The 11,998-nt window shown below is 49.2% G+C and overlaps 1 protein-coding gene and 1 long non-coding RNA gene across 7 annotated transcripts in view; one reads left to right on the forward strand and one right to left on the reverse strand.

The window, feature by feature from the left end:
• CUX2 (cut like homeobox 2) overlaps positions 1–8,825 on the forward strand; it is a 277,570-nt gene extending 268,745 nt beyond the window's left edge. For all 6 annotated transcript variants that reach the window (XM_070769549.1, XM_019977959.2, XM_070769548.1 and 3 more), the window contains 3 exons: positions 341–529; positions 1,936–2,209; positions 5,789–8,825. In XM_070769549.1, the coding sequence (XP_070625650.1) occupies positions 341–529; positions 1,936–2,209; positions 5,789–6,581 (1,256 nt within the window). In that variant the 3' untranslated portion in view covers positions 6,582–8,825. The remainder of the gene's footprint in view (positions 1–340; positions 530–1,935; positions 2,210–5,788) is intronic.
• LOC139176737 (uncharacterized) lies at positions 7,065–11,742 on the reverse strand. The gene is made up of 2 exons (XR_011561173.1): positions 11,583–11,742; positions 7,065–11,060 (listed from the first exon to the last, which is right to left on the reverse strand). It is a non-coding gene; the product is annotated as an uncharacterized lncRNA (long non-coding RNA).
• Positions 11,743–11,998: the final 256 nt, after the last annotated feature.

Consider the following 11,998-nt stretch of genomic DNA (forward strand, 5'->3'; position numbering starts at 1 on the left):
CTTGCATATTGAAATTTTGATAGAATCTGTCAAATTACTGTCTGACAAGGTGATACTTATTTGTGCACATGAAGTTTGCAGACAATGTCAGGGATCCCCTAGGAGTGAATAACATCTGAATCATGACAGCATTTTTGTTTGGCAGCTATCTGCCTGCCCCCATCTCCTGTTCTGCAGAAAGTTCCCCAGATGCACACAGGCATGGGTCCCCCAATGTGTCTGGTCCTCCCTGCTGAGTTAGTGGAGACATTCCCTGGTTTCTGCCTGTCCCTTGTCTCTCCCGGGAGCACCTGTGCCCAGCCTGGGGTAACAGGTCGTCCCCCTCCTCCCCTGTCCCCAGGGCAGCGGCTCTTCGGGGAGAGCATCCTAGGGCTGACCCAGGGCTCCGTGTCTGACCTTCTCTCCCGACCCAAGCCCTGGCACAAGCTGAGCCTGAAGGGCCGGGAGCCCTTTGTGCGCATGCAGCTGTGGCTCAACGACCCCCACAACGTGGAGAAGCTGAGAGACATGAAGAAGCTGGAGAAGAAAGGTAAGCCCTGGGAACTCTGGGTCTGGCCTCAGGTTTTCCCATTGGAACCGTATCTGGTTCTAACCCAAATAAACCCAGGGTCCCAGTGGTCCAGTCTTAGCCTAGTGTAGGCTGCAAGAAATAGCCATTCCACGGAACGTGAGCCATTAAAATGTTTAATACTTTTCCCCTGAAAATTCCAATACACCGTCTCTCTCAGCATCCTTCCACAAACCCATAGCCACTCCAGAGTCTCCTGCATATTCCTCAAGCCCCCTCTCTCTCTGATCTCTCCATCCTCTGCATCAGAGTCCTATTATATTACCCCCTTTGCCCATCATCTGGATTCTACGCAACAAAGCACAGAATTGACCCAGCAAATGATAACTGCCCCCCTAACAAGACCGGACAAGAAATCGCAGGTTCTTACATTGTCTGATAGGATTTTATCTCCCTGAAAAATTGAACTGGCACTGAGCACCTGCTTTGTGGCCCAGCCAGTCTCATGCTTTGTGTGTAAGGGATTCCTGGGTCTAAGAAAGCTCAAAATCCAGTTGGGAGAGGAGACTTGAGGAGTTGGAAAGTTGTCAGCTGGGGCACTAAGTCATGACGAGGGCCCAGGGTCAAGCCAGGCTATAAGCGGCACGTGGGGCAGGGCCGAGTCTGGCTGTTGGCATCAGACAGCTGTACGTTGGAACTTGTCCTGCCGCTTGCTGGCTGTGTGATCTTGGGCAAGTTACTTCCCTTCTCTGTGCCTCATTCCACTTCATCTGAAAGTAAGAGTCATAGCATCTACCTCAGGGCATTGGTGTGAGGATTAAATGGGACCCAATACCTTACTTCCTCCATTCTGAGGTGGGCTTCCCCCCGCCCAATGCACACACATTTTGATGATTTGAGGCTGAGATGCATCATGCAGTTACTACGTTCATTTAAAATTAACGTCCTGGAGCCTGGCAGGGGCCAAGGGCGAAAGACTCTGCACCACTTTCTGCATCTGTACCACCGCACTGAACCCACAGACTCCACAGACGGCTCCAGAGAAAGCTGTGAAAACAGGAAAGAAAAAACTAAAATTACTTCCCCCTGCCCTCCAAAACACTGGTGAAATTCAGGGACACTTCTGACAATCGAGAATGCTGCAGAACCCCCTTTTTGGAGTACTTTCTGTCTGTGAGGGCAGCGCTCCACACATGTTAACAGTTAGCGTGTTAATGACCAGGTGTGGGCAGGCGAGCGGCTCCCGTCTCACGAGGAGGGCATGGAAGGAGAAAAGGCTGAGGCCGGGCCGGGGTCCCCATGTTTGGGGCACAGGGGCTCTGAGGACAGCTGGCTGGTGCTCAGTTCAGCTTGAGATCCCTCCTCGGTTCAGGGGAGCCTCTAGTTGGCCCCTCTCAGCCCTTCCTCCCTCCCTCCCCCCGCCCCAGCCTACCTGAAACGCAGGTACGGCCTCATCAGCACTGGCTCAGACAGTGAGTCTCCAGCTACCCGCTCCGAGTGCCCCAGCCCCTGCCTGCAGCCCCAAGACCTGAGCCTCCTGCAGATCAAGAAGCCCCGAGTGGTGCTGGCCCCCGAAGAGAAGGAGGCGCTGAGGAAGGCCTACCAGCTGGAGCCCTACCCCTCCCAGCAGACCATTGAGCTCCTCTCCTTCCAGCTCAACCTCAAGACCAACACCGTCATCAACTGGTTCCACAACTACAGGTAGGGATGGGGGGTAGGGTGCCTGGTGGCCCCTGGGAGGGTGGGCAGGGGTCTCAGCCGGCACCCTCTGCTTCCTCATCCCGGGGCCTGGAGGGAGCCCATCATGGCCTCTGGGAAACGAGGTGGCCATATTTCTAGGTGTTGAGCTTTATAACGTAGGCAAACCCGGATGTAAATTCCAGCTCGACAGTTTTCATCTTGTGCGGCCTGGGCAAGTGACTTCACCTCCCAGAGCCTCGGTCTTCTAACCTGTAAAATGAGAATTATAATGGGATCTATTTCATAGAGTTGCGTTGAGGATTTGATGCGGCTAACATACTTACGGAAAATAACCCGGCACATAGGAGGTGGTGGGTGCTGACGACACTGTTGTCGCTGCCTTTGTTGTGACTTCACCAGCTTGCTCCGCGTCTGCCTCTACAAAGGGACAGGGGATTGTGTTTGGGACACAGGCCTGAGGCACCCTAACTACCCACTGAGTTTTGTGTCAGTGCCCTGGTCTGGGGCTCCTGCCTTTCCCACTCCTGAGGGTGAAGGAAACCCTTGTGGCAGCCCCTCAGGCTCTACCCACCTCAGGGAGTGGGTGATCCCTAAGGAAAGTGGTGCCTCCTCCCACTCACCAGTCCCTCATCCTCGGAGCAGCTGACCTGCAGGGGGCTGGCTGCCTCGGGGCACTGACTGGGTGTATGGTTCCCAAGGAGACCGCAGAAGGGCTTCCTGAGAACACTGAAGAGAAGGCTTGACGCGATTTCAAGGGCCATCCCTCTTGAGGCACTCCCCACCAAGCCTCCTGAGCAAGAAATGTCTCTGATGCCCCTGTGGTGCCAGAAAAGAGAGTCTCTTGATCCCTGAGAGAAGAGGAGGGAGGAACCTAGAAGGATGGAACACCTGAAATCTCTCTCCAGAGCCCAGGCATGGGCATCACACAGACCTGAGTTCAAATCCCACCTTGGCTGTGTGTTGTTGGGCAAATCACTGTACCTTTCTGAGTCTCATCCCTATTTTACAGATAAGGAACTTAAAATTTACTCCACAATGCTGAATTGAGGATCAAATGAAAAACTACAGGCATGAACACATTGTAAAATACTGCTTATAGCTTGCTCAGACCCAGAACCTGCCAAACGGCAGATGATATAGGTCCTTAAAGCCTCACACCTTCCTTCGCTTCCAGACATTCTCTCCCCTCTTGTTTCCCACAGGAATGTATCCCTCCATTATAATCCAGCATATTTATTTCAGTTAATATTTGCCATGTATGCACAGGGAGCCAGGATTGGGAGATACGGGGGTTCAGAGCCATCATCCCTGCTCTTAGAGAGTTTAAGATCACAAACCAGATAATTTCATGACAACCTAATAAATGCTGTGAAAACAAGAAGGAATAAGGAACTAAGGGAAAAGGGAATTCTACCTAGGGGAAATTTAGATAGAGAGGTGGCATTTCAGCTGGGCTTTGAGGGAGTAGAGAGAATTCCACTCCCCCAAAAAAAACACTCTCAAAGAGCTATAATTATAGAAGAATACATTGCTTCATTTAGTAAATGTTTATTGAACATCTTCTCTGTCCCAGGTACCAAAGAGAATGAGGTAAAGTCCTTAGCATCTCTCACAGACCAGCAGGAATGGTCACTATTAAATGAGTTCTTATAGTAATGTATCATTACACACTGCAGTGAGCTCTGGGAAAAGTGAACAATAGGATGTTTTGAGAAAAACTTACTTGGAAGGACTTGCTATAGATTAGGGAGTCAAGAATTGATGAAAAAGACTAATTTTTACTATGGTATAAATGACTATTAGCCAGATATTTATATTTTACCCACAGTTTGGAAGTTCTAATGATAAAGCTTCAGGCAAGTGAGCCATCCCAAAAAACACCCAGCACTCCCCTGGTCCCACCAACTCTTCCCTCTAGAGGGTACTAAAGGAGAAGACAGGGTCTCCTGAGAGGTGGGCAAGGCCACCTTTGTGGAAGGATTAGGAACTGAGAGACGAAAGTGAACCCGATCACCGCTGATAGTCCCTCCGGGCTCAGGATCCTGGGATGGAGCCCCATCCCCGACCTGGGCAGGGAGGCAGGAGAGTGTAGGCAGACAGCTGGGTTCTGAGCCCAACTGCACTGCTTGCCAGCTCTGTGACCACGGCAGTCCCTGTGCCTCTCTGAGCCTTGTCATCTTTGTTGGTGGGCATGAGACTAGTCTCCCCCTCATAAGGTCATTATGAAAAATAATCTGCACAAAGTGCTTGGTCCAGCATCTGGTATGTGATAAGCACTAATCATTATGATCTTTATCAATGAAATTTATAAGTTTATTTTATATCAGTAACATGTACTTTATTATTATAAATAATAATATATGATGTCATCAATTAAAGAAGGATACAGCATTGAAGATACTTAAAAAGTCCTATCACTCTATGATCTTGGACAACTGACTTGACCTCTCTGGACCTCGTGCTATTAGGGAAATAATTAATGAAGTTAAACCCATCCTAGCCTTTCCTGCCCTAAAACATAATAAATGAGACCACGTTTCCCTCTGACAAAAGGGAGGCCACTGAAGTGAAGAGAGGATGGGTTCTGGACTGGAATTCAGTGTACCCAGGGTCTGGGCCCAGCTCTGCCTCTGTGTGCCTTGGTGACCTAGACAAGTTGTTCTCTGCTTTTGACTTTGAGAAATGCTCTAGAGCACCACTGTCCAATAGAAATACAACGAAAGCCACATATATAATATACAATTTTCTAGTAGCCACGTTGAAGAAAAATTTAAAAATAAAACTAAACAAAAAGAGACAGATGAAATTAATGTAATAGTACCCACTCCAGTATTCTTGCCTAGAGAATCCCACAGACAGAGGAGCCTAGTGGGCTATAGTCCCTAGGGTTGCAAAGAGTCAGACATGACTAAGCACACACGCATATTTTATTTAGCCCAGTATATACAAATGCAGGGCTTCCCTTGTAGCTCAGTCGGTAAAGAATATGCCTGCAGTACAGGAGACCCAGGTTCAATCGCTGGGTTGGGAAGATCCCCTGGAGAAGGAAATGGCAACCCACTCCAGCATCCTTGCCTGGAAAATCTCATGGACACAGGAGGCTGGTGGGCTGCAGTCCATGGGGTCGCAAAGAGTCGGGCACGACTGAGCCACTAACACTTTTACAAATGCAACCATTTCCACATGCAGTCAGTATAACAACTGTTAACAATGAGAGAGCCACGTGTAACCAGTGGCTGCTGCACTAGACCGCACAGGGCTGGATTGTGAGCTCTGGAATCCAACAGTCCTGAGTTCAAGTCCTGGTTCTGCCACTTACCAGCTGTGAAACTGGGGCATATCACCCAGCATCTCTGAGCCTGTTTCCTCCTCTGGAGTGGGGATGATGATAGCCCACCATCTGGAGTTGTTGAGAGGGCTTACTAGGATGCTGCATGTGAAGAAGCTTATGCATAGTGAGCCCCGCCCCCCCCCCCCCCCCCCCCGGGAAGTGGGTGAGGTTACAGGGCCACTCACTGGGTTTGACTCCTGGGTTAGCTGTCCACTCCAGCACCTTGCTCACCACCGTCTCTGCCCCAGGTCCCGGATGCGCCGGGAGATGTTGGTGGAGGGGACCCAAGAGGAACCAGACCTCGACCCCAGTGGGGGTCCTGGCATCCTACCGCCAGGCCATTCCCACCCAGACCCCACCCCACAGAGCCCCGACTCGGAGGCCGAGGACCAGAAGCCTACGGTGAAGGAACTAAAGCTTCAGGAGGCTCCCGAGGAGAGCGTCACCCACCTGACTTCCCAGGACAAGACTCCAGTGAGGATTAAGCAGGAACAGACTGAGGAGGCTGAGGAACAAGCCGGCAGCCAGGACTCAAAGGAGCCGGACAAAGGCCAAGGCTCCCCCCAAGAGGTGCATCCTGACCCTCTGGGTGACGACGGACTCCCCAAAGCAGCCCCAGGGCTCCTCCTCCCAGGCGGGACCACCCCGGCCTGCCCCTCGCTGCACCCTCTCCCGGAGAGTGAGGGCGGGGAGCGGCTACACCCAGACCCCCTAAGCTTTAAGTCAGCCTCAGAGTCCTCCCGCTGCAGCCTGGAGGTGTCGCTGAACTCGCCCTCAGCCGCCTCCTCGCCGGGCCTCATGATGTCCGTGTCGCCTGTCCCTTCCTCCTCAGCCCCCATCTCCCCATCCCCACCCAGCACCCTCCCTGCCAAGGTGCCGAGTGCCAGCCCTACCGCCGACACGACTGGGGCCTTGCACCCCAGCACCAAGGTGAACCCCAACTTGCAGCGGCGGCACGAGAAGATGGCCAACCTGAACAGCATCATCTACCGGCTGGAGCGGGCTGCCAATCGGGAGGAGGCCCTGGAGTGGGAGTTCTGAAGGTGGAGGCGAGGGGCGCACCCGGTGGCCACCAACTCTCCCAGACAGGACAGGGCCCCGGAAGGACAGCAGCGTAACGGTCCCGCCGTTTTCCGCTTTTGTTGTAATCCGAGCTCTATGAAGTCATGAGTGAGCAGGTAGGGCCGGAGCCCCTGCTGCCTCTTTACAGCTCCCCCTTCCCCAGGGAGCACCATCTTCTCCCTGCTGGCCTCTCTACCAGACGCAGAAGCAAAGTGGAGCCACATTTTCAGTTGGAAGCTCCAAACTCTTTTAGAAAAATAAATATTTATAGACCACTTTTAGATATTTTAATAAAGGATCCTTTGGAATTTATTCCCAGCTAATGCTGTTTTGATATTAACAGAGAGTTATAAAATCAGGATGCTGTCACAACTGTTGCGAAGTATACACTGAAGTTGTGTCTTTTTTTTGCCACTAGATGAGATTAAAAGGAGACAATTGTTCAAAGCCATCACAAAACACTATAAGACTGACCAAAATTTAGATAACCTTTGAACTGCGGGTTTTTTTTTTTCCACGTCTGTCTGTGAGACACATTGCATTGCTACTGCCCTTCCAGAAACCATGTTGAAAAGAGAAAGTCCAAAAGACTCTAAAGGAAAACTTCGATGCCGTGAGGGTGTGTTTCATTCTGGTGGTCTGTTTTGCAACCTGGATAACACAGATGTCCTGTGCTGTTGTAAGTGTTGTAGAGACGTGGGCTGTGGCCAACCATCCTCTCTGAGCTGTAACATGGTACAAAACAAACTGCTTACACTCCCTCTCGTCAGGAACCTGTGGACCACAGCGGGTGGATCTCCATCTCATCCACCTGTAAGGCAAGACGTGCTTCCAGATCCTTTGGAAAGCCTGGTACCGGGGCGAGAGTTTAGAGGGTGGCACTTGAACCAGAGTGATGCCATTCCTCAACCTGAATTGTGGCCACAGCATGGGAAGTTTCCCTACTGGCTTTCCAGAGCAAGACTGTGGCTGCCATCTTCCTCTCCTTGTGTTTTAAGAAAATAACAGTGTTGGTCATCCCACAAGCACCCAGCTCAGCACCCCACACCAAAAAATAGGTTCATCAGACTAGAGACCCCCAACTCCCCTCTCATCATCTTCCTTCTCAAGTTGACCCTGGTGCTTTCTGGAAAGCGTCTGCACCTCCAGGTTTGTGCAGAATGAAGCTCAAAGGTTTGAGTTCACTGCAGCATGACCACCACATCCGTCTCCAAGTCCAGCCTCCTGTCTTCTAACACGTGACCTTTTTGAGAACAAAGACTCAGCACCCCAACTCAGAGAAGCCCTCCCTCCGGTGTCTTTATCACCTTGGTTTTTAGAGGGAGAGCTCCCAATCTGGATGGACCGGTCACCATATTGTGTCAACAACACAGCAGTGCCCCTGTCCTAGCTGTATAACTAGGGCCTCAGTCTCTCCGTCTGTAAAATGGGGCTATCACAGCAGCCATATCAGCTCCATCCAGAATGACAATGAAAAGGTGGTCGTCATGGTGCCAACCCAGTACCAGAGGGAGAGATGGTTGACAGGGATTTCAAGGATGGAGCAAATATCTTGAAACCCAGGCCGGCAAATTCCAGTGAGCAGAAGGGATCAGTTGAGGGCCGTTCAGAAATCTCAACTCTCATGCACCCAGCCCAGGCTGTAGTCTCCACACCAGTCATAAAGAACAACGCAGACCCTGCTGGAAAACCTCCTTTTCCATAAACCCAGGCTATGCATTGAAGAGTTTTCCACTGTATACATTTTTATCCAGATGAAGGTATTTTTATATTTTGACAATAGGAAACAGTGACCAATTTTCAGAGTAATCAAATCTGGAACAAATGAAAACATCTCCTTTTAGCCACCACCGCCCTGTCCCAACTAAGGCAATCATGGGAGACACACCACTTTTCACTGTTGAAAGCCACACAACACTGAAATCCAGGCTTACATGCAGACTGCAGTTCTTAAAGGACTAAATCTGGCTTTTATGTGACGGGATTTGATTAAGCACTTAGCATATAGTCTTTCGAACATGGAAAATCCTGTTGTACTTAAAGCTAGCAGACCTGTGAACAACTTTGTCGGGTTCACGTCCTGTAACGGTAAACAGAACAAAACCCCACAAAACCGTTTCTATGAGAGAGTGATGAACCTTGTTTAAATTAAAAAAAAAACAAAAACAAAAGGAACACGTTCTGTAATAAACGCGTCACTCAATACAGAATTGTATAATAATGTCTGGGTGTCCTGTTTGCTTTGTTCTGGAGTTGGGGCTGCAGATTGGGGGTCAGATCTGCCCTTGAGTATTTTACAAAATGGTATTTTTAAAAGCTGGTTTTTAAAATTCATTCGCCACCATTAAAATATAAGGGCTTGTCAGGTAAAAACCATGATTTTTTTTTTTGTATGTATATGTTCTTTTTAAATTTTCATGTAATACTGGGGTATAGCTGATTAACAGTGTTGTTATTTTTAGGTGCACAGCAAAGTCAGTTATACATGTGTCTATTCTTTTTCAAATTGTTTTCCCACTTAGGTTATTATGGAGTATTGAGCAGAGTTCCCCATGCTATTCAGTAGGTTCTTGTTGGTTATCTCTCTTAAATATAGCAGTGTGTACATTCAGTCCCAAACTCCCAGTCTATCTCTCCCCGCTCCCTTCCCCTCTGGTAATCATAAGCTCATTCTCTAAGTCTGTATGTCTCTGTTTTGTAAATAAGTTCAATTATATCATTTTTTTAGATTCTGCATATAAGTGATACATGTCTTTCTCTGTCTGGCTTGCTTCACTTAGCATAATAATCTCCAGGTCTACGCATGTTGCTGCGAACGGCATCATTTCATTCCTTTTTATGGATGAGTAATATTTCATTGTATATACGCGCCACAGTTTATCTAGTCATCTGTTGGACATTTAGGTTGTTCCCATGTCTTGGCTATTGTAAACAGCATTGCAACAAACATTGGAGTGCTTATATCCATTTGAACCATGTTTTTCTCTGGATATATGCCCAGGAGTGGGATTGCTGGATAATGTGGTAGCTCTGTTTTTTAGTTTCTTAAGAAATCTCCATACTGTTCTCCATAGTGGCTGCACCGATTTACATTCCCACCAACAGTGTAGGAAGGTGCCCTTTTCTCCACACCCTCTCCAGCATTTATTGTTTGTAGACTTTTTGATGATGGCCATTCTGACTGGTGTGAGGTGATATCTCCTTGTAGTTTTGATTTGCATTTTCCCAATAATTAGTGACATTGAGCATCTTTTCATGTGCCTGTTGGCCATCTGTATGTCTTCTTTGGAGAAATATCTACTTAGGTCTTCTGCCCATTTTTTGATTGGGTTGTTTGTTTTTCTGATACTGAACTGTATGAGCTGTTTGTAAATTTTGGAAATTAATCCCTTGTTGGTAGTACTTCACAGATATTTCCTCCTGTGGGTTATCTTTTCGTTTTGTTTATGGTTTCCTTTGCTATGCAAAAGCTTTTGAGTTTAATTAGGTCCCATTTGTTTATTTTTGTTTTTATTTCCATTACTCTAGGAGAGGATTCAAAAGCGATATTGCTGTAATTTATGTCAGAGTGTTCTGCCTATGTCTTCTCCTAAGAGTTTTATAGTGTCTGGTCTTACACTTAGGTCTTTGATCCATTTTGAGTTTATTTTTGTGTATAGTGTTAAAGAATGTTTTAATTCCATTAAAACTCGAGGTTACTGGGCCCAGCTCCCAACATGACAACAGCTAGTTGAGGAGTGGCTGCCCCTGTTAGGACACATGAGCACGGTTTGCCTCTGTCTGTACCTGTGCCAGCTGCCTGGGTCCGGTGGACATCTCGGCTGTGACTGTGCTGTGGGCTCCAACAGAGGAAGATGGAAGGACTGGAATCCACTTTCCACTCATTGCAACAGGTGGAAGCTGGTTAGATGCTGGGTCTAGATCTGAGGAGCCAAGACTGTGCCCTGCCCCAGTTGGAGGCCACAGGCCATGGCCCTGAGACCAGTCAGTATACCAGCTGTGCCCACCTCAGTGGGGTGTGTGAGTGGCAGGTGCCTCCGGCTTCCTGATGAAAAAATGCCATGAGGGGCTCCCTGGTCACCAACACAGCAGTGCCTGTATAACTAGGGCCTCAGTCTCCTCATCTGTAAAATGGGGGTATCACAGCAGCCAACTCAAAAGGTCATTATCAGAAATAACAATGCATGTAAAGCACATAAGACAGTGTGTGGCATGTAAGGGCTCAGTATTACTTACTGTTTTCATGAGCGGGGGCTGGGTTCCTTCACCCCGTGATGGTGAGTCTCTATGCGTCACGCTGCAGGAGGTTTGTTTTCTTCCTCAACCAGTAATGTCAGGCGAGTTTCCGAAGTAGCACTGAATATTACTCACCCGGGAGGCAAGGGCATGTGGCATCCCAAGACAGACCTTTCCTCTTTGTCTGGAAACCTTCTGATCACCCCAGTTTTTCCACACATCCTTGCAGGGAGAATTAAATGATTAGTGACCTCCCCCTTGGTTAGGATAATTAATTGCTCCAAAGTAAAGTGAAGGACAGGCCCTGTGGACACTTTTTTGCAGCTCTGGGGGTCAGAAGTCAGAAATCCCCACAGTGTGGCAGCAGGGGTGGAGGAGGGGCAGGCTGGAAGAGGAAGCCTCATCTGATGGCACACACACACACGTGACCTGAGAGCCTGTGGGAATAGGTGCCCTTGGGGTGTGGGAACCAGAGCTCCCTCCGGACAATTAGCTTTGGTGTGGACACTGTGTCTGCAGTTGCTACCCATCTGGAGTGGAAAATTCAGCAAAAACACAGAAATGTGGAATTCTGAGCTAAGGACCATGGGAAAGCGGCAGTGGAGAGACCAGGGAGAAATGAGAGAACAGGGAAGGCCTTGCAGGCAGAGGCAGGTTTAGATCAGGGGACAGAGGAGAGGAGAGAGCTGAGCTGGGGGGCGGTTTGGTGACAGTTCATTCAGGTAATAAGTTTGGATTGAGTACCTGCTGTGTGCTTAGTGCTTAAACGGTGGAAACCCCATGAGAGCATGAGTAGTGGGGTCCAGGAAGGCTCCCTGGAGGAGGAGGCATTTCAGCTGACCCCTGAAAGACAATTAGAGTTGGAAGAGAAGCATAAGAGGCGGGCAGAAGGAATAGCTGGCAAGACGTGGGACAGGGCCATGGGGGAACAAAAGCAAAGGAGGCTGGAATTTGAGGTGAGGATGGAGAGAGGAAGAGGGACAAGGTAAGATCTTGAAGCCCCCCGCGGCATGCTGGGAAATAGGCCTTTCTCCTGAGGGACCTGAGGAGCCATGGGCAGTATGAAGCAGGGGGATGTTATGGTCAGACTTGCACTTCCAGGTTAGGAGGTTCCATCTGCCAGAGGAGATGGCAGGGCCCACTCCCAGTGCCGGCCTGAC

Source organism: Bos indicus, chromosome 17 (genome assembly GCF_029378745.1).
Source record: "Bos indicus isolate NIAB-ARS_2022 breed Sahiwal x Tharparkar chromosome 17, NIAB-ARS_B.indTharparkar_mat_pri_1.0, whole genome shotgun sequence".
Classification (NCBI taxonomy): Eukaryota; Metazoa; Chordata; class Mammalia; order Artiodactyla; family Bovidae; genus Bos; species Bos indicus.